Genomic DNA, 20,514 nt, shown 5'->3' on the forward strand with positions numbered 1-20,514 from the left:
CCTCCTGGTGTAATGACCTGCCCAACTCAATCTGAGCAATCTGAGACTTTAGTCATCTTCAAGAATTGCCTTAAAACACATCTCTTCCATTTTTATTTGACCCTCTAACTTTAGCACTCACTATTTTAATTATATTCTTAATATATATATATATATATATATATATATATATATATATATATATATATATATATATATATATATATATATATATATATATATATATATATATATATATATATATATATATATATATAACTAGCTTTCTAATCTTTTTGTATTCTATCTATTTTCTTTTCATTTATTATACAATTATTTTGATTGTCCTCATTTGTAAGTCACTTACTTATATATATTCTTATTTTTTTATTTGCAATAGTTCAATAACAGTTATTTATAAATAAATACATACAGAATGGGTATCATTGGTTTATATGAATTTGATTCACTTTCATTTCACTTAATTTAAAATAAAACACTTCATTTTCTGCAAATTTTCATTTCTGGGTGAACAATTCCTTTAATAAGCTTCATGGCAGAGAAGCTGCACCTGATTGCATTACATTTACTTGAGCTCTTTGTAGAGGCACCTTCGATCTGAACTAAGATCTGAATGTGGACAATCCTCTTCCTAGTAAGGCAGTAAAAAATACACTCCAAAGATGTATCTATAAAAACGTTAACACTGTTAGTTATTCTTACTTATGTAAAAGTGTTAAGAAGTAAGCCTAAATCAAAAACACATGAATAAGAGTGATTTAAATTAATTTCAGGATATAAACCAGTAGCTCATGGAGTGGTAAATATTGCCCTCTTGTGGTGAAAACTAATTTGGGCTTTTGGAGTATACATTTCTCCATAACTAGTTTTATTAATTTATCTTTTCCGTATATTGTGCAATTTAAGTACAACTAGAAAATTGAATGCAATTTTTTATGTTCTGACTAAAGCATTTTCTTTAAGTTTCAAATTGTTTTAACAGCATAAAAGTTGACGTTCTCATAGGCATGCAGAAAGGCAGAAAGACTAATACATACATTTGGTTTCAATAATAATAATAATAATACACAATTTTTATTATCAACAGCTTAGCAATTATCAATAGTACAACGCGGTCTTTTTTCATGTTTATAAAGCAACTGCTTGTTTTTAGCCAAGGGCTGATCCAGGATCTGCTGACTAACCGTGTCACGTCTGCGGCGAGACCGCGTTGAAATCTCGCGATATCTCGCCCATTGCCCGCTTGACCCTGCCCTGTGTCTCGCGCAGCTCCGTATATAAAGGCGGAGGACCGGAGAAGACGGACGGCTGGGGAGCAACAGCCCTGGGACTGTGAATAAGACCGTAAACCGCTGTGTTTTTATTTCCAAAAACTTTAACCGGCAACTTTTAAAGCGTTTTAGATGTTTCCGTGCTTTTTTTAAATGCTTCTTGGGGTTCTTGCTTGATACTCGCGGTGTGTTTTTCCGCTCATAATGGCGAGCTCGGCTAACTCGAACCAAGTGGTAAGGATCAGACAAACGGCACTCATGCTCCAGATCACACACGTGTCCAAGCACTGCAGTTAGACGCAGTGTATTTAAACCAAACCCACACTTGGCATTTTCAATAATAAAACAGATTAGTCACACGAACACATCAAATCTGGTCCATTTGAGCTCTGTGTAGGGAGTTGTGTGAGTGTTTGCTCTCGGAGAAACAGGCTCTGCTCCGTTGCAGTAAAGCTTCATGCTGTCTTAAAACGCATTTCTGTTAAACTAACACGGGCTTTGTTATACATTTAAAAAAAACTGGAAAATAAACCTGTTGTCTCGCATTCTTCGTGTAACTCGATAATGCAGTTTGTCTCTAAAGCACCCTTTGAGTCAAAACAGATTCAGTATGTGTGCGTGTGTACTAATGCAGAGTTGTGTTGTTTGGTGTCCTGCGTGTTAAAAACGAAAATGTACATCACAATCTTATTTTAACGAGGTGAACATGCCCCCCTATATTACAGAATCCCATGAATATAAACAAAATATGAGCCGGTTTTGACAATAAAACCATGTTATTGTAAGCCCGTCCGCTGAGTGCGGTTTCATCATGGCTACCGTCGCTCTTCTCCGTCTGCGTCTCTCTCCGCCTCTGACCCTCCTTCTTTCAGACGCCCGGTTTTATACAGCCATACCGGGGCTCTAATATAGTCTGCCCGGGATGGGAAGGTGCTATTCGGCGCTACGTCACCGGCTATGCATATAAACACCAGGCCGCGCTTTAAATAGTGAGCCGACGGGACACGGACCGCGAGACTGCTGCTTATTTTCCGTTTGAGCAAAAACATGTATTAGTGGCGCCATAGCGGTAGTGGTTTCTGGGTAACGTTAGAGAAAGTCATTTGCTTTCTCGTTCCGGATTAGCCTTGCATCCGGAATTGCATGCATTTTGAAGATGTTCTTTTTTCAGTTTCGTCGTGTGCAGTTAACCGTGGCGCGGATGCGTCGCGTTGTTCCCTGAACGATATGCGTGTGTTTATAATGTTTCGACTCCGGTCCGATTGCCTCATAGTGATTAGGGGAGTCAGGCTGAAATCCACGGATCGTCTTTTTTCTTTTGAACAATTCATTTCAAATAACTTAAAAACATTTTTTTTATTGAACACAGAACAAGTAAAATACTGAGCACGGTGTAAGATAAAATGTGACATTAATTAGTAACAGGGTATCTAAAAATAATTTAATAATATTTTAAACGTGTTAATTACCCTTTTTTATCAGTTTCAATGAAGATGAAAACAAATTCAACTAAAAATACTTTAAATGAGGGGATGAGTTTAAACATTATGTATAAAAAAATTTGCCAGCAATATGAATAAATTAACATTGTATTCAAGACCTTTGCTAATATTATTTTTATAATGCACAATAATATCCTTTAAAGAAAAAAAGCGGTATTTTCTTTTACAAGAGAAAAATTAAATCTGCCAATTCCTTCCAAAACTTCTGGGTAATTTTACAAACAAAAAACTACGGAGCCCCTCTGGTCCCACTTTGTAAAACAAACAAAAAATAAGTAACTCGTGGCTGAATTAATATCTTGAGGCCACCAGTTAGTTATAATGTTGTTGTTTTTTTTTGACAAAGTGGGACCAGAATGCCAAATGTTAACACTTCTTTCTCATCTTTACAAAAAGAACATAAATCATCAATATCAGAGTATATTGAATTTATTGATTTAACAGGGTAGATGGTATGCAAATTTTTTTAATGTATTTTAGTTTTGTTATTGATACAATATTTAAAGGGCGTTAACCTAGCAGTCTCCCAGTTAAAGGTGCTTTAGGGAACTTTTGTAAAAAAATATTTTTTACATATTTATTAAACCTGTCATTATGTCCTGACAGTAAAAAAATCAAGCTCCTCTGGCTCCTCCCAGTGTCCTATTGCCATTTGCAGAAAGTCATGCGCTCCCGGTAAAAAACAACCAATCAGAGCCGTGGTCCGTAACTTTGTTTGTGTTCAAAATGTAGAAAAATGAACATAATAAGCGAGTACACCATGAATCCATTTTCCAAACCGTGTTTTTAGCTTGTCCTGAATCACTAGGGTACACCTATAATAAGTGTTTATATTCTGACTATTTTAGATTTTAGACTATTTTTGTTTTTGGAAAACAGTATAAATGTTTATTGCATTTTACCAATCAGTTCAAGACAGTTTATTTATCTTGGTTTTGTCATTACTATAGAGTTGTAGTGAATATGACTTTTAACCAGAAGAACAAGAGTAGGAGGAATAGTTTTAATGACCAAATTAACTTGTGGATTTGCATTAATTGTTCATAAGTTAACAGATTCCCAAAATTATCGAACATATTCATAAGATGATTGATATCCCTCTTAAACCAAATCCTTAAAAATAAAGATCTGTTGGCAATCGTTCTATTGATATTATTCCAAATAAATGCAGTGTGGTAGCAAATTTTCCAGGATAAAAGCACTTGCTGGTGGAATTTTGATCATTTAAGAGGTACTTTAGAAATATTCAAGTCACAAGTTAACAGAAATTCTAAGCCACCTATTTGGTTAAATATACTGTGTGGGATGTGGTTCCAAAAGAAGTAACGATTAATTGAAACACTTTTTAATTCTAATGTTTTTTTTTTGTTGTTTTTTTTTTTAATTTCTATTAACATCTTCAAAATAAAGTATTTCCAGACCCCCTTCAGCTTTCTTATTAGTAAGAACCCTTTTTCCCAAATAAAATAATAAATAGATTATTGATATCTTAGAGTCTTTAACATATAAAGACAGGGAGGGACAGACAAATCGAAATAAGCTATCTGCTTTACATAATAGGACGTGACCATAAACGGAGAGATCACGTCGTAACCAACAGTTTAATAACGCTTTGGTCTTTTTCATTTCAAAGAACTGGTGTTACGTGTTTTACGTAATTACGTCATCCCCGTTGTTCCTTCAAACCCTGAAGACGAGCTTTACAATAAAGCCACATCTAGGCACGAGTTTCATGTATTTATTGCTTTGTTACTTTTTTGTCCTTTGACCCAGTTCAGTTTGTTGCAGACATGAATGTGAAAAGTATTTTAGAAACCAAAAAATATATACATTTAAAAAATCTGATTAAGTATTAAAAAAAAAAAATTAAATTAATTAAAATGATTAAAATAAACCAATGTTTTGATATGTGTCATAAAGCAAAATTTTAAACCTATTACTAATGTCATTTAATAGTCTAAGAGCAGAAATGTAAAAAATAAAGTACCTATTTTCCCTCATCACTCAAATTCTCATTTCACTCCAAATCACCAGTTCTTGGCTCATCATGAATAACTTTGATAAGAGATTATTGGTTCATTGTTGATTCATTGAAGTCCAGTCCAGTTCGTGAACAAATAGTTTGTGAACCAATTCAACATAACCAAACCACTTAAAAACCACTCAAGAACACTCAAAACCAACACCAACCCTACCGAAACCTAACCAAATCACTCAAGAACCACTCAAACCAACACCAACCCTACCAAAACCTAACCAAATCACTCAAGAACCACTCAAACCAACACGAACCCTACCGAAACCTAACCAAATCACTCAAAAACCACTCAAAACCAACACCAACCCTACCGAAACCTAACCAAATCACTCAAGAACCACTCAAACCAACACCAACCCTACCGAAACCTAACCAAATCACTCAAAAACCACTCAAAACCAACACCAACCCTACCGAAACCTAACCAAATCACTCAAAAACCACTCAAAACCAACACCAACCCTACCGAAACCTAACCAAATCACTCAAAAACCACTCAAAACCAACACCAACCCTACCGAAACCTAACCAAATCACTCAAAAACCACTCAAAACCAACACCAACCCTACCGAAACCTAACCAAATCACTCAAGAACCACTCAAAACCAACACCAACCCTACCGAAACCTAACCAAATCACTCAAAAACCACTCAAAACCAACACCATCCCTACCGAAACCTAACCAAATCACTCAAGAACCACTCAAAACCAACACCAACCCTACCGAAACCTAACCAAATCACTCAAAAACCACTCAAACCAACACCAACCCTACCGAAACCTAACCAAATCACTCAAGAACCACTCAAAACCAACACCAACCCTACCGAAACCTAACCAAATCACTCAAAAACCACTCAAAACCAACACCATCCCTACCGAAACCTAACCAAATCACTCAAGAACCACTCAAAACCAACACCATCCCTACCGAAACCTAACCAAATCACTCAAGAACCACTCAAAACCAACACCAACCCTACCGAAACCTAACCAAATCACTCAAAAACCACTCAAAACCAACACCAACCCTACCGAAACCTAACCAAATCACTCAAGAACCACTCAAAACCAACACCAACCCTACCGAAACCTAACCAAATCACTCAAAAACCACTCAAAACCAACACCATCCCTACCGAAACCTAACCAAATCACTCAAGAACCACTCAAAACCAACACCAACCCTACCGAAACCTAACCAAATCACTCAAAAAAACCAACACCAACCCTACCAAAACTCAAACAAACCACTCAAACACTCATTGATACTATTGATTTGTTCAGAATATTTTGTAATTCAGTAGTAAGATGTGATTTGATTTGTTTGCATTGTAGCCTAAGCTGTATCAGACAGTGATGGATGATGTCATCAGTGAAGTCCGAGAGCTTTTCCTGGACGAGGGAGTGGATGAACAGGTGCTGATGGAGCTGAAAACGGTAAGATGTTTGCTGTTATGATCAATATTAAAGTGCTGCACTGATTGATGGTTTATTAACCTTCTGTTACTGAGCAGCTGTGGGAGAATAAGCTGATGCAGTCCAAGGCAGTGGAGGGTTTTCACACGGAGGAGCAGCAGGCTCTGCAAGCTCAACAGAAGCAAGCCCAACCAGCTCAGCAGACGCAAACACAGTCCCAACCACAGCAAATCCTCCTGCCTCCAGCCCAGCAGGGTGAGGCCCCATCTGAACGTGCACATGTATTTAGAATTGAAATATGATCCCGTGTATATTTAATAAGCTGTTTGTGTGTTTCTTCTCAGGTACTCAGCAGCAGGTCATTGTTCAGGATCCTAAGGTTCTCCACCACATGAATGCTACTGGAATGGTGAGCGTGTGCGCCACATTTGAGCTCTTCTCATTCACATGTTTGTGTTTGGGATAATGAAATATATAGACCTAAAGCTAGTGCCATATTTGACGGCAATGAAAACAAGGCTGTGAGGGATAGAAGTGCAGTGTGTTTGGTGGATTGTACTTTTAACCACCAGCTGACTGTCCAGCTGATAATGTCATCTTGAAAGGCTTTTAGTAGACAAAAACTGCATAAAACAGTTTGATAGTTGTGAGTTGCATGATGTGAAAAGCATGATATAGTAGCTTTATACAGTGCATGTCATTGTAAGGACTTGAGTCTATGTCTCACAGCCTTGTTTTTTTTTCTTTTTTTTTCAATTCATTTTGGTGCTAACCTGACTTAAGGTCTATAGAGGTCTAAAAGACAGACTTGCTTTTAGAGTTTTTTTTTTTTTTTTTTGAAGCCATCTACCTGCATTTTCAATTTATAAATGGTTCAAAATATGGAATTCCTGGTGGGAAAAATGCATTACCCATAATTCTGTAGAGAAATCTGTGAATCAGAGTCATAAGCAGCCTTCTCGCTCTGTCGCTTTCAAATACTTTTTGATGGTTTTTGGTTTGGTTTGTCAATGGTTTATACTTTTTAAATGTTCAAGCTCTTTTAAAGCAGGATTGCATCTATTTGGCTGTCAAGTTTTCATCATTAATGAGCTTAAAGTTGTTCTAAAAGTGATTCTGCTGGAGTTTCTCTGTGCTGTTGTAGTTTTTTTGGATTCTGCTGTTCTATTTAATGTAGAACAGTTCTGAAGAACTATGTCTTTTATTGTTATCATCCTTGATGTGAACAGTCCTTCAGAGTTACATCACAACTTTAATGCGGTCTGAACATGCCAACGTCACCTCACCATTACTCACAATCCAGAAAACTCCTGCGGACAGTGAATGACTTGAGTGTTTTGGTCACTGTAGTTCCCAGTCTAAAGCCGCGTTTCCACCGCAGGAACTTTACCCAGGAACTAGGGACTTGGTCCGGTACTTGGTGTGTTTCCACCGCAGGAACCAGGAACTAAATAAAAGTTCCGGGTAAAAAAATGCGCCCCAGAAAGTCCCTGCTGGCGAGGTGGTACTTTTTTAAAGTTCAGGAACTTTCGGGGGCGGGACTTTGGCGCTAAACATCCTGATTGGTTGAGTTGACGCAGCATTGGTTGAGTTCAACCACCATTTATTTGGATCAACATTTTCAAAATATTACTGTTATTGTGTCATGAAATGTAATTTTAAAAGTATTTCAGGCGAGAATGTAGTTGTTTAAAACTCAAATCTGTTGTTTATTTATAAAGACAGCGCCTATTTAAAAATGTGTTTCGCCGATCTCTGAGACGGTGAGCTCCACACGATCAGCGAGAGCTCAGTGATCATCTATCCGCCCAGAGGCAGCCTCACCTTGGATATACCTTCTGATATGTGCCGCTGGCTCTGATGTGTCTTTAGTGGTTAAACATAACATATAATTCAGCTGCGGGGTAAATCTAACAGGTTTTCTTTGGTCTGTATTCAATTTATCTATATGTTAAAATGAAAATAAAAAAGGCAAGTCTATATAATATTTCGTTTCATTGTAATGGCTGTATATAACGTTACACTTATCCCTGAACTAAGTACATTTCTGCAGCTGTTATTATGTTTAAATGAAAACGAAAGGAGGCAGTGGTATTTTATATCCTATTTCGTTTTATTGTAAATGTACTGAGGGGAAAATTGCAGTAGCCAAAGCGATCTGAGTTCACGCAGCATTGGTTGAGTTCAACCACCATTTATTTGGATCATTTTCAAATATTACTGTTATTGTGTCATGAAATGTAATTTTAAAAGTATTTCAGGCAAGAATGTAGTTGTTTAAAACTCAAATCTATGGTTTATTTATAAAGACCGTGCCTATTTAAAAAATGTGTTTCGCCGATCTCTGCGACGGTGAGCTCCACTCGATCAGCGAGAGCTCAGTCCTCATGTATCCGCCGAGATGCAGCCTCAAATCGGCTAGACCTTCTGATATGTGCCGCTGGCTCTGATGTGTCTTTAGTGGTTAAACATAACATATAATTCAGCTGCGGGGTAAATCTAACAGGTTTTCTTTGGTCTGTATTCAATTTATCTATATGTTAAAATGAAAATAAAAAAGGCAAATTTATATAATATTTCGTTTCATTGTAATGGCTGCATATACACATATCCCTGAACTAAGTACATTTCTGCAGCTGTTATTATGCTTAAATGAAAACCAAAGGAGGCAGTGGTATTTTATATCCTATTTCGTTTTATTGTAAATAGGAAAATTGCAGTAGCCAAGACGAGCTGACTGAAGTTATCAAGTACGCTGCTGTTTATAGATTTACCGGACTTGCGTCGTCGCGGACATCACACTCCCGAGTCGAATGCACAAAGTCTGAACTAACTACCGAGGATGCACGTCCAAAATCAGCGTACTTTAAAAAAACAAACAAATCAGCAGTACTTTGTATTGAGAAACGCGCGCAGACCTACGTCACCAGTCTATTTGGCTAATCTTCCCGGTACTTTACACCGCGGTGGAAACGCAGAAAGCAACAGGTCTGGGGGGAAAAAAGTTCCTGGGAAAAAAAGTTCCTGGTAAAAATGTTCCGGGTAATTTCGGTGGAAACGCGGCATAAGTGAAGTTGAACCCCCTGTAGGATCAGCATTAATGCCAGCAGGAGAACAGATGGGCGGAGTCTTCCTGGAAAGCGCTTTAGACCGAGCTGGGCACTTAAATTAGATTACACTGCAGATTCCAACAAGACTATTGTTCTCTCACTCTCTCTACCTGATCTTTAATGTATGCGTGTCCTCTGAGGATTCAATTCCTGTTTCTTTCTCTTGTTCCATTAGAGTGCAGCAGCCACGGCAGCAACTTTGGCTTTACCCACAGGTGTAGCACCGTTTTCGCAGTTTATCACCCATCAAGGTAAGACATTACACTCTGACATGTTCCATAGCACAGAGGTTCTCAACCAGGGGTCCTCAAGATGACTGAAATGCATATCACATTATCATTTTCACTGCTTTAATTAGACTTTATTTATATAAAGGAGTTCATTTTTCATCATTCTTAAAGCATGCAATCCCTTTGAAAGAAACAATCTCTCTCATATGTGTTCAGGTCAGCTCCTGCAGGTGTACAGAGCTGCTAATGGAGCTCAATACATCATTCAGCCTCAGCAGCAGATGGTGCTGCAGCAGCAGGTCCTGCCACACATGCAGCCTGGAGGCGTGCAGGCCCCCGTCATACAGCAGGTCTGTGCTTCATACTTCACAACACTGCACACTCTTTCTGTGCACCAACAGAGACAAGTCTAGTTCGGTCACTGTGTTGTGTCAGCAGAGGTCCTCATCATAGCTAGCTAATGCAAGATGTCTGTCAGAACTCGTGTTTGTACGAAAGGCAAATATGAGAACGGTTTACAGAAAGAGAAGTAGAGCAGGTTACAGGGTTACTTAATTGGTCTATAGATGATGTGCACTAAAAATAGTGTCTGAAATGTATGGTATATAAAAAGAAATGGCAGCTGTGGTTGCCAGAGCTGTACAATGAAAAAAAAAAAAATTAAGGCCGCAAAACAAAGTTTATGGATTTTACGTAAATTTACATGTAGTTTCGTTAGCTCATGTAATCTCAATGTATCCAAGTACATTTGTAATAATTAACTAATATTATTATTATTTTTTTTAAGTTTATTTACCAGACTTGCTAAGAAATAGTACTTTATTTTTTGGCTCGATTATTTTACATATTAACTTAGCATTCAATTAGATAACATTTTACTAAATTGATTGTATTTAACGCATTATACTTAATTTTATTTACTATTTTTATTTACTTCATTTTCTTGCATGGTAAAGAGAGCCACAACAGTTTGTCAAAAGTAGTTTTTCCACAAACTGAGGTGAATACTGATATTTAGGATAAAAAAAAATGGTAACATGACACTAATGCAGTTTACCTTAATTTATCCACGAAAAGTAAAATGCCTTTTAATGTAGAATAAACTTTTTAAATGGAAAAAATCATCAAATTTGAAGTGTCACAGGGAATTGTTAATTTAAATTCATGGTAGAATGTATAATCTTTATAGTCTTTTACTGTTAAAATGACTTTTCGAAGTCTGGCGAAGAGTCCCTATGGATCTGTGTATAAGAGCCAGTGTGCAGTGATGTGTCTCTTCATGTAGGTGTTGACTCCACTTCAGGGAGGTCTTCCCCAGCAGACCGGAGTCATCATCCAGCCGCAGCAGATCGTCCTCACAGGAAACAAAGTACAGCAGAACACTCAGGTCCGCACAACCTCGGTTTACACGTCTCTGAGGTGATCTTGATAACTGTGTGAGGCATGTGTGTATTGAGCGGAGCTGCGTGTCTTTAGGTCATGCAGGCAACAGCGATGACTGTGCAGCCGGAGCAGGGAGCTGCGCATGTGCAGACTCAATCGCAGCCACAGCCTCAAGCACCGGCACCACAACAACAGCCACCGCAGACACAGGCCTCGCAGCAACCTCCCATGGTGCTCCAGGTGGACGGTGCAGGAGACACGTCCTCAGAGGAGGAGGAAGAGGAGGAGGACGAGTATGATGAAGACGAGGATGAAGACAAAGAGAAAGATGGTGGAGAGGATGGCCAAGTGGAGGAGGTACGTTCTGGACAGTGTTATCATTACCTCAAACCCATTAAAAACATGATGTATGAAGAAAGAAAAAATGAATTAAACTTAAAACTAATATATAAATGATACTGAAACTGTGCTGGTGCTGGACAGAAGCCAGTCTGGTTGGGTCCAGTCATAGTGTATCTATTTGGCAAGTCTTTAAATCTTTATTTCAGGAGCCGTTAAACAGTGGCGATGACGTGAGTGATGAGGAAGATCAGGAGCTGTTCGACACGGAGAACGTGGTGGTCTGCCAGTATGACAAGGTGAGTCTTTTTATTTTTTTATATACATGCAGTAAGTCTCCTCTTCTGAATTGAAATTTTAAAACTATGAATAAAGGCTCCAAAAATAAATAGGGATGCATGTACATTATTATTTTTTAAACAATAATTGGGTCAACATTGTCAGTAGATTTCCACAGTTTTATATATAAATGTTATGCAAAGATATGATAAACAAGAATATGACGGTCAATGGCATATTACATACCTAGAAATTTTATGTAAAACTTATTTAACATTTACAAGTGAAATTTGATATTGCATAGTAGGTGTGTAACGGTACGCAAAAACCACTGTTCGGTACGTACCTCTGTTTTAAAGTCACGGTTCGGTTCATTTTCGGTACAGTAAGGGAAAGAAAAGCAAACATTAAATTGCAGGTTATTACTATAAACTTTTTTTTAACAATTTGTTTACACTTATTTTTAAATACTTTTTAATAAAATATATAAAATAAAAGAATAAGAAATAAAATACTGCTGCAAAGTACTCCACTAAATGAAATACTGTTTCAAACCAATATCATAAAATATAATGAGAAATATAAATAAATAACTATGATTACAGTGCAGCATTACCAAACCCAGCTCATATTTAAAAAATATATATAACTTTTCCAAAGTGTAAAGTGCAGCTACAACAGTTTCAGTTTTTAGACCTGCTTAGATTTCGTTATTGCATTGGCCCGATCGGAATTAAGAACAAAGGTCTGTTTGAATGACGACGGGAGCTGCGTTTGAATTACAATCGTTTTTGTTCCTAGTTGTAGTGATGTTCACACTCGTGCGATGCCTTTTGAAAACCTTAGAATCAGCTGCAGGGTGGGATTTGCGCTGAACGCGGAGACTTCTGCCACTTAATATGTTCGTTTGGAAACACGAAAATGTATCTATGTTCCGCACACAAAATATTGCATTCGGTCATTCGGTGCACACGTGCACCGTACTGAAAGCCCTGTTCCGAAATGGTCCGGTACGAATACACGTACCGTTACACCCCTATTGCATGGAGAAAGAGCTCTCTATAATAATGTGAATTAGTTATTGCTAATGTAATATTTAGTGTTTAATTTATTTGGACGATTTTAAATGTATAATAAGCATTATACAGTGCAGGGAAAGGCAGTAAAGCCATATGGGCTTTTTTCAATCGTTTAAAAGGTTTTTGCATGCAAACTTTATTGCAAAAAAAACTATCAAAAAACAACTATCATAGTACCGTTTATTTGATAATTTGATATACTACATAGCTAAGTTCTTTCACGTGACAAGTGAAATTTGACATTGGGGAAAAATGAATTAGAACATAAAAAAATAAATAAAACCACCAATATATTAAAATGGTATTATTTTTGTTTTTTTAAATTAAATTCAGACCATATCTTTTGCTTCAGATTCACAGAAGTAAGAACAAATGGAAATTTCACCTGAAAGATGGGATAATGAATCTGAACGGGCGGGATTACGTGTTCTCCAAAGCCATTGGAGATGCAGAGTGGTAAATGGTGAACAAAACCCAAAACTGTCCACTCATGAGGCAAGACACATCAAGACCTGAAACTGTACATTTCAGGAGATTCCCAGTTTGGGGGCTGAAGAGTAACGTCCCAGTGCTACTGTGCTGTTTGAGTGATATCGGCACGAAGATAACGTGCCATCCAAGAGATTTGTTTCTTTCTATTTTCCCCTCCTTTTAAGATGGCCCTTTTACCTGTAGAGTTCCACAGGAGTCCATAACTGCTCTTTTAGAATAATATTCTTGCCCCTCAAATGTATGAAAAAAACATTAGGCACAGGGAGCCAATTTTAGCGCCTGGTGCTAACTTAAGTTGACTCTGGTGTGTTGAGACGGCCTTTTTACTGCAACCGCGTGTGTTTGTTGGTGATTTCCGTAGCTAGGTCAGTCATCTGAATCCTGTGTAAAGCGAATCGTCCGACACGAGGACTTTCATCACCGTTTGTCACCTCATACAAACACTAAAACAAGCAACCAAGAACTGTTCCAATAAATTCCTTTCCTATTTGCTATGTTTTTAGAACTTTGTATGTTCAACAGCAGAGATGCCAATGAAAACAGGCAAGTTAAGTGTAACGTTGTCGATCTCACTAAATTGTTAACGTGGTTTTTTTCTAACTGTACTCTAGCTAAAGATCTGCTCTGTCGGTATGATGCATGTTTTTGGGCAGTGCATCACAGAGCTTGCGTCGTCTTGCCTGTGTTTGTGTGCAATTACTGCGTTAGGTGTCAATGAAGCGCTCTGTCAGGCCACCCTTCATACTTTTACTTGCTGTCAGGCTCATTTTACACATTTCTAGTAGTTCGTATTTATTCCTGAAGCTCAGGCAGCGTTGAATTTCGGGGGGGATGAAACCGAACTGTGCTCTTAATGATAGAAGTGCTCCTTTCAGAGGAAGATTTCGACACCTGATTCTGTGCGTTGTGGAGCTTTATTTTTATTTTATATTGTTTAGTCTGGCATTTTACGCAGGCCCTCATACAGTCTGGGAAATGTTCTGTGTTCAGCAGTTGAAAGTATTGTCATGCCGTTTTATTTTATTATGTTCATTCTAAGATTGTTCGACGAAATGGTTAGGACTAGTGTTGGGCTTTCTGTTTGTTTGTTTTTTTTGTAGTTAATTGCGCTCCTTGTTTGTGCCTTTCAGATTTAGTTTAGATATCAGGTATTTTTGTCTAGAGGGGAGAGCCTTTAACAAATCCTAGAAAACTGTACATTTGGCTTTGCTTTTCTTCTGGTAAGGTTTTGTGATTATCAATCAAACTGCTCTGTCTGATTCTCATCTCTATGAAGGTTATGTAAGTAGAGATCTTTAGTATTTTGTTGAATCATTGACTTTTATTTTTCCTTTGCTGAACTTTATTAAAGCACTATTAAAATTGACTCTTCTTTTTGAGATGCATTTGGCTTTCGCAATTTGTCTTCTGATCAATGCTGTTTTGAACCTCAGTAAAAATACGTATTCATATGTAAAAAAAAAAAAAAAAATTTGATGCTTGGTTAACTTTCTTTTTTAATTGACCTTACTGACGATCTACTGTTAATTATTCATTGCTGCACGTTAGAAGTCTTGTATGTGTTTTTTGTACAAATGTCATATATTTTTCTGCCTATGAAATTACTTATTGTCATACGTGGTGGGTTATTAAAAATAAGTCAAATAGCTTTAGACATGATTTTAGCAAACTAAGCTCAGCACAAATGTCACTTACGGTTTCAGCAAGTTTCTTAACATGTAAATGTTTTAACATGAGTTCAACAACTGCGATATAAAGTGAACAAGTTGAACGGAAAGGGAATAAAGAGTTCCTGAACAAAGAACAAGGGGGATCGTTGTCAAAAGTCATGGTGAGTATCTTGTCCACCAGCTGTTTTAAAGGGATAGTTCACCCAAAAATGAAAAATAAAATGATTTACTTTGTCTCAAGCCATCTTAGGTGTATATGACTTTATTATTTCAGGCGAATGCAATCTCAGTTGTATTTAAAAATGTCCTGGAATTAGAAGCATTTCAAAATAAGCCAAGAGTAGACTTGCTCTACACCTACATCCTACGTCATCCGCTGGACGCCACTCTCTCGTGAAAACGTGTCCAACGGTTAGCAGAAGCTAGAGGTTATGGTTTATTAACTTTTAATATATGTATATTCTTCTTAAACCCATTGCTGCAGAAGCCATGTAGGACACTTTAAGATCGATTGACGCACTTTTGAATTTGCTTGAAAATCCTATTCACTGCCCTTATAAAGCTTGGATTGTGTTCACCTGAAGGAAGAAAGTAATATGTGGGGCTGAGTAAATCATGGGCTAATTTTCATTGTAGGGTTAACGCTCCCGAGGATCTCATCCTCATGGACTGCACAGATTTACCAGTTCTTGCTGTGATCTTTCATCAAGGCACTTCAAATTCTTGAACGCGTCTGAGGGGAAACTCCTTACGTGGTTTGCCACTGCAAGGATGATTTGCTGTCCTCCCTGAAGCACTGTCTTAGGCATCTTATATTGCAGACATTGCAGTTTATTTCTCTAGACACAGCTGCAGTCAGGTCAAGAATGCTGGACATCTTTCTCCTGGTGTTTGTCTGAGTCCGTAAAGGGCTCTTCAGTCTGCAGTTATAAGAACAGTGACCTTAATGCCTCCTGTAAGCCTCAAGTGTCTTAAGGACTGTTTCAGGGCAATAATTGTTTTTGGTTCTCTGAACAAATATGAAAAAATATAGTTTAAACCAGTTCCAATAAAGATCTGTAAAGTTTTTGATTTTACAAAATTATCAGTGCCCTGAAAAGAGACGTTTATATTTATTTTATTTTATTTTTGGCTAAACGTATTTTTAAGGTTTGACTTTTTATCCTGGTATGGCTTTCTCAACGCTGCTCAACTAAGAGTCATAACAACAACAACAAAAAAAGTATACACTACCCTTCAATATTCTGGAGTCAGTAAGATATTTTAATATGTTTGTGTATGTTTTTTTTTTCAAGAAGTATCTTATTCTTGGCACGGTGCCATTTATTTGTTAGAAATACAGTGAAGCAGTGATATTACATACTCCTGTCACATAATACTGCTTACCTTTTTCATACTTGGAAATGCAAAAGTGTTTTGTTTATGTACGAATCAGTTGGGTTTTAAAATACCAAAACTATTGTCATAATAGAGGTTCATAAAAAAAAAAAAAAAGTAAAATCATTGAAAAGTTTCTTTTTTTTTTTTTTTTTTTTTATTTAATAAAAAAATAAATCCAACTTTCTTATATTCTTAATTGCAGACCAACCGAAATATTTTGAGAGTTTTTTTTTTTTGTTGTTTTAATTCTGATGGTTATTACTTACAACTTAGGAAAATTACAAATTCAGTGTTTAGTATCAGTTCTGGGAATGTGACAGCTGTAGCTCTTTTCCTGAAGACGTCTGAGTTTGTCGACTCTTGATGCAATGACTCCGGCTTCAATCCACTCCTGAAGTTCTCCCAAGTTCTTGAATTGGCTTTTCCTGACAATCTTCCCAAGGCTGTGTTCATCCCTGTTGCTTGTGCACCTTTTCCTACACCACTTTTTCCTTCCAGTCAACTTTCTATTAACATATACAGCACTCTGTGAACAGCCAGTTCTTTTAGCACTGACCTTCTGTGGCTTACCCTCCTTGTGGAGGGTGTCAATGATCGTCTTCTAGATTAAGTCAGTACAGTAGTACTTTCCCATAATTGTGGTTGCATGTTCTAAACTAACCCAAGAGGTACCCTGTATTTATACTCAATTAATCAAACTAATCAAGATCAAAATGGATTATTGTATTTTTTTTTTTTTTTTTTTTTTACATTTCCTAAGCTGTAAATCTTAACCATCAGAATTAAAACAAAAAAAAAAAGTCTTGAAATATTTCAATCCGTGTGCAATGGATCTACAATATAAGAAAGTTATTATTAACTAATTTAATTAAATTACAAAAATTAGACCTTTTCCATGATATTCATTTTTTTTCAGATGCAACTGTATAACAAGGAATTAAACCTTTTCCCCCGTAGACTGCAGTTGGTTTCAGCTGAGTTTGCTTTTCTGCAGCAGAAGATCTGCCTGAGAAGGTGTTGTTTCTTACTACAATGGTCCACTAGGCGGCGATATTCCCTGTAAAAGTAATTGTTGACCATGTATGAAATCATAAATATATTGGAACTGCTCGACAGACTGCAGCTCTCTGTGTGTTCTGGATTAAAATCCATGATTTTACAAATAATTTGTCTATGTTCACTTTATAAGTGTTTTTTCTTGTCATACCTACATTAACTTCTTCCTCAGTCACAACATAATGCTTCATCTGCAGTAAAATCTTAGTCCATTGCCATTCCACACCTCTCTTCTCGTGAATCAGCACTTTTCTGCTGCAGGTTGATAACATTGCCCACTGAGGTTGACTGAGCACCATATGTCTCTCACTCTCCCATGGGTCCTCTTTCCTCCATTTTTTTCTATACGACATTGCTCTAAAATTTTATTACAATCCATGTCCTAATACCTATTACTTCTTTTATCCCATCCTTTCCTTTCGTCTGAGGTCACAATGCCACAACAGTGAACGTCTATTCTCCATCTGGGTTTATATGCCTCATCAATCTTCACTTACACTCCATTAGGCTTGTAATGGAGAGCACAACTGTGATGATGCCTTGGTTTCATATGAATTTTACACCTACAGCAACATCATCGGACTGTAATGTCTTTCACTCTCTTTAAAATCGGTATGTTATGGTGTGATTGAGGTAAAGTACAGCAGTAGCCTGAGCTTTTATATTTATCACCATCTACACCCACTTCACCGCTCTTCTGTGTCCTCTGACACCCCGGCAGGTTGTTCACATGTAGAGAGAGCTGTGTGTTTTCCCCCGTGGACATCCTGACAGTTCAAACATAGTGTACATTATTGAAATACTCACAAATCACAATGGTTACATAAAAGAGGAAACCGATGGTTTGAGCAGTAGAAAGTCAATAGTCAAGAAAAATTATTTAGGATTCTATACTTCAATGTCCTTTCATGCATTATTTTGGTAGGAACCCACCACTGCATACTGGGATCACCCAACAAGACTTGACGTCTTGGAGATGCTCTGACCCAGTCATCCAGCCATCACTATTTGGCCTTTGTCCAAGTTATTTTTCTCTTGCCCTATTGTCCTGCTTCAGTCTTAGTGTCCAGTAGATCCCAACCCTCGGCAGCTGTTATTCACTTCATCTGTCAGTGGTCTTAATGTTGTGGCTGATCAGATTATACAGCAACAATAAACGTCCAGCTGATGTACAGGATGGAAAAAAAAAAGTCTTGCCTTGGACAAATCTCTTTGTGAAGAGTGATGTGACCAGAAGCAGCTGAATGTTACAGCTGAGATGGAGAGTACAGTTTGATGAGAGATTGAAGATAGCACCCCTGGCAGTATCGCAGGCCAGAAACTGTCCTGAATTTCATCTAAAGTGCTCTGACTGTTCTTGAACACTCTCTTGTTTCTTCTGAGAGGACATCAATACTGGTAGTGGAATAAAAGGACTGGAAGAAGCGTCTCTATCTGCGGTGGAACGGAAAGATCAGACTTGGCTCTCACGCTGGTCAGTGGCCTTTTGGGTTTAATGGCCTTAGAGGCCATGACACGGTGCAGGGTTCAGTAAAGCTAAACTGATGCAGGAACTGATTCGTTACTTCAGACCAGGACAGACAAGACGAGGAGAAACTGACATCAGACAGTCAATACGATGTGGGCAGGGGCCTGTGGTCAGACTGTGAAAAACACACATTTACACACATGAATGTATGCATGCATCCCAGGCTCCTCTGACACATCTGAGACAGAGAAAAGCAAGGTGATATGCTGTAACGTGCACATGCGATTAAAAAAAAGCACACACCCACAACATTATTTAGTAAGGACACTGCCACTACAACAAAGACTCCACCACTTTATTCAAAACAAAGCAATGTGTAACTACTGACCATGTATATATACATTTAAAGAGTGTTTACCAGAAAGTGCAAATCATTTACTCACTCTCATAACATTCCCAATAATCAATCAAAATCTAATTTGTCACATAGCCAACATAAATACATACTGTATGTAGTACAATGCTTTTTACAACAACTCCTTAACATAAAAATAACTAAAAATAAAGGTAAGAAATTTAAAAGTTCAAAGAATAAATCGAGAATGTAGGAATTATAAGTATTTACAAATAACCTGACTTACTTTCTTTTGTGAACATAGAAGATATTTAAAAAAAAAAAAGATGGAAACTAAACATGACCGGAAGACTTTGTATGGACAATTTTTTCTTGTTTAATGTTCCTGAACATGAATCAGCAGAAGAAACAATGTTATAGAGTTTAACATCAGAATTTTCATTTTATTTATTGGTGAACTATGCCTCTACGGTTTGTTCTTAGGTTTGGTTGAAAACAGCGTTCTTAATAATAATTTAAACGCGAACGCTGTTTTCTTGTGTTTCAGGTTCTTTGTAGAACGCAATTCAGCGCACAATGGCGTCCGTACGTCCGGGAACGCGCCGTGGCGTGTACACGTGGCGTTCTTTTACTGTCTATGGTTCTAACAGGTGATGGGAGAGTGCGCATGCGCGAGCATTAATACAGAGAACGGAGAACTGAACAAAGAGTAAATTAAGCTTTGAGAACCACATGGGTTAATAATCATATCTAGAACATTACATTATTGTTTTGAGGAAAATATTAAGACCAGACCACTATGGTAGCAATGTTAAAGGAACTAAATAAAACGAATTTTAAAGTAGGCTAATCAATCTGAACTGCATTTAAAATATAATATTAAACTATTTTAAAATACGCACCCATGATTTAGTTGTAATCCTAATATCTTGAAAGCTTAAGACAGAAAAAATGCTATTGTCGTCACAGTAGTGAATGACATGAATCATGTAAATGACAGTCCAGCTTTCAAATCATAGGAGTGAAATTTGAAGAAGAAAAATAAAAGAAGTCGAGTAGTTTTCATCACTGGATAATCCAGACTGTTCCTATAATAAGTATTTCTTACATTTAACATTAACAGCAAGTTACAAAGTGCAATTTAATCAATGATAACACTAAAATAAAACTAAGAAATTTTTAAGTAAACCTTGTTTTGTATGTAACACTACCATTAAAGTGGGAGCCTGTATGGTATTATTTGTACAGTCACAATAATACTAACTCATAGAGTTACTCATCAACTCTAAATCTATAATTCTTTTCTATTTTTCACCAGAATAGGAAGCCCCGCCTTTCGGCAGGGCATCAAAAAATTATTTTATACTCATAGTGTTCTTCCCCACGGAAATCTTTAGTAAAAGGCGAAAGATTTATACGATCTGAGGAAAAACAAGAGTGT

The 20,514-nt window shown here is 37.2% G+C and overlaps 1 protein-coding gene, 1 long non-coding RNA gene and 1 other non-coding gene across 7 annotated transcripts; 1 reads left to right on the forward strand and 2 right to left on the reverse strand.

Moving 5' to 3' along the window:
- The first annotated feature begins 1,253 nt into the window (after window positions 1–1,253).
- Window positions 1,254–14,510, forward strand: LOC127938366 (transcription initiation factor IIA subunit 1). Its single transcript, XM_052534946.1, has 10 exons — window positions 1,254–1,505; window positions 6,152–6,253; window positions 6,331–6,487; window positions 6,577–6,641; window positions 9,518–9,593; window positions 9,789–9,922; window positions 10,858–10,959; window positions 11,049–11,312; window positions 11,504–11,593; window positions 13,005–14,510. The coding sequence occupies exons 1-10, from the start codon at window positions 1,476–1,478 to the stop codon at window positions 13,110–13,112; spliced, it is 1,128 nt and encodes a 375-aa protein (XP_052390906.1). The 5' UTR covers window positions 1,254–1,475; the 3' UTR covers window positions 13,113–14,510.
- Window positions 5,056–6,063, reverse strand: LOC127938377 (uncharacterized). 5 transcript variants are annotated; one of them, XR_008148695.1, is made up of 5 exons: window positions 5,959–6,063; window positions 5,751–5,906; window positions 5,595–5,646; window positions 5,180–5,335; window positions 5,056–5,128 (listed from the first exon to the last, which is right to left on the reverse strand). It is a non-coding gene; the product is annotated as an uncharacterized LOC127938377 (long non-coding RNA). The 5 variants fall into 5 exon arrangements; XR_008148696.1 differs by having other exon boundaries at window positions 5,595–5,698; XR_008148697.1 differs by lacking the exon at window positions 5,959–6,063 and having other exon boundaries at window positions 5,595–5,698; window positions 5,751–5,802; window positions 5,855–5,958.
- A 5,888-nt stretch (window positions 14,511–20,398) lies between the features above and the next one.
- LOC127939128 (U5 spliceosomal RNA) lies at window positions 20,399–20,514 on the reverse strand. Its single transcript, XR_008148926.1, has one exon. It is a non-coding gene; the product is annotated as a U5 spliceosomal RNA (small nuclear RNA).

This window comes from Carassius gibelio, chromosome A20 (genome assembly GCF_023724105.1).
Source record: "Carassius gibelio isolate Cgi1373 ecotype wild population from Czech Republic chromosome A20, carGib1.2-hapl.c, whole genome shotgun sequence".
NCBI lineage: Eukaryota > Metazoa > Chordata > Actinopteri > Cypriniformes > Cyprinidae > Carassius > Carassius gibelio.

What these genes read in the sequence shown, in the direction of transcription:
- LOC127938366 (XM_052534946.1), top strand. Translation starts at nt 1,476, where the DNA reads ATGGCGAGCTCGGCTAACTCGAACCAAGTG. An exon ending in ACATGAATGCTACTGGAATG is followed by an intron (nt 6,642 to 9,517) that starts GTGAGCGTGTGC and finishes TTGTTCCATTAG; the next exon opens with AGTGCAGCAGCCACGGCAGC. An exon ending in AGGATGGCCAAGTGGAGGAG is followed by an intron (nt 11,313 to 11,503) that starts GTACGTTCTGGA and finishes TCTTTATTTCAG; the next exon opens with GAGCCGTTAAACAGTGGCGA.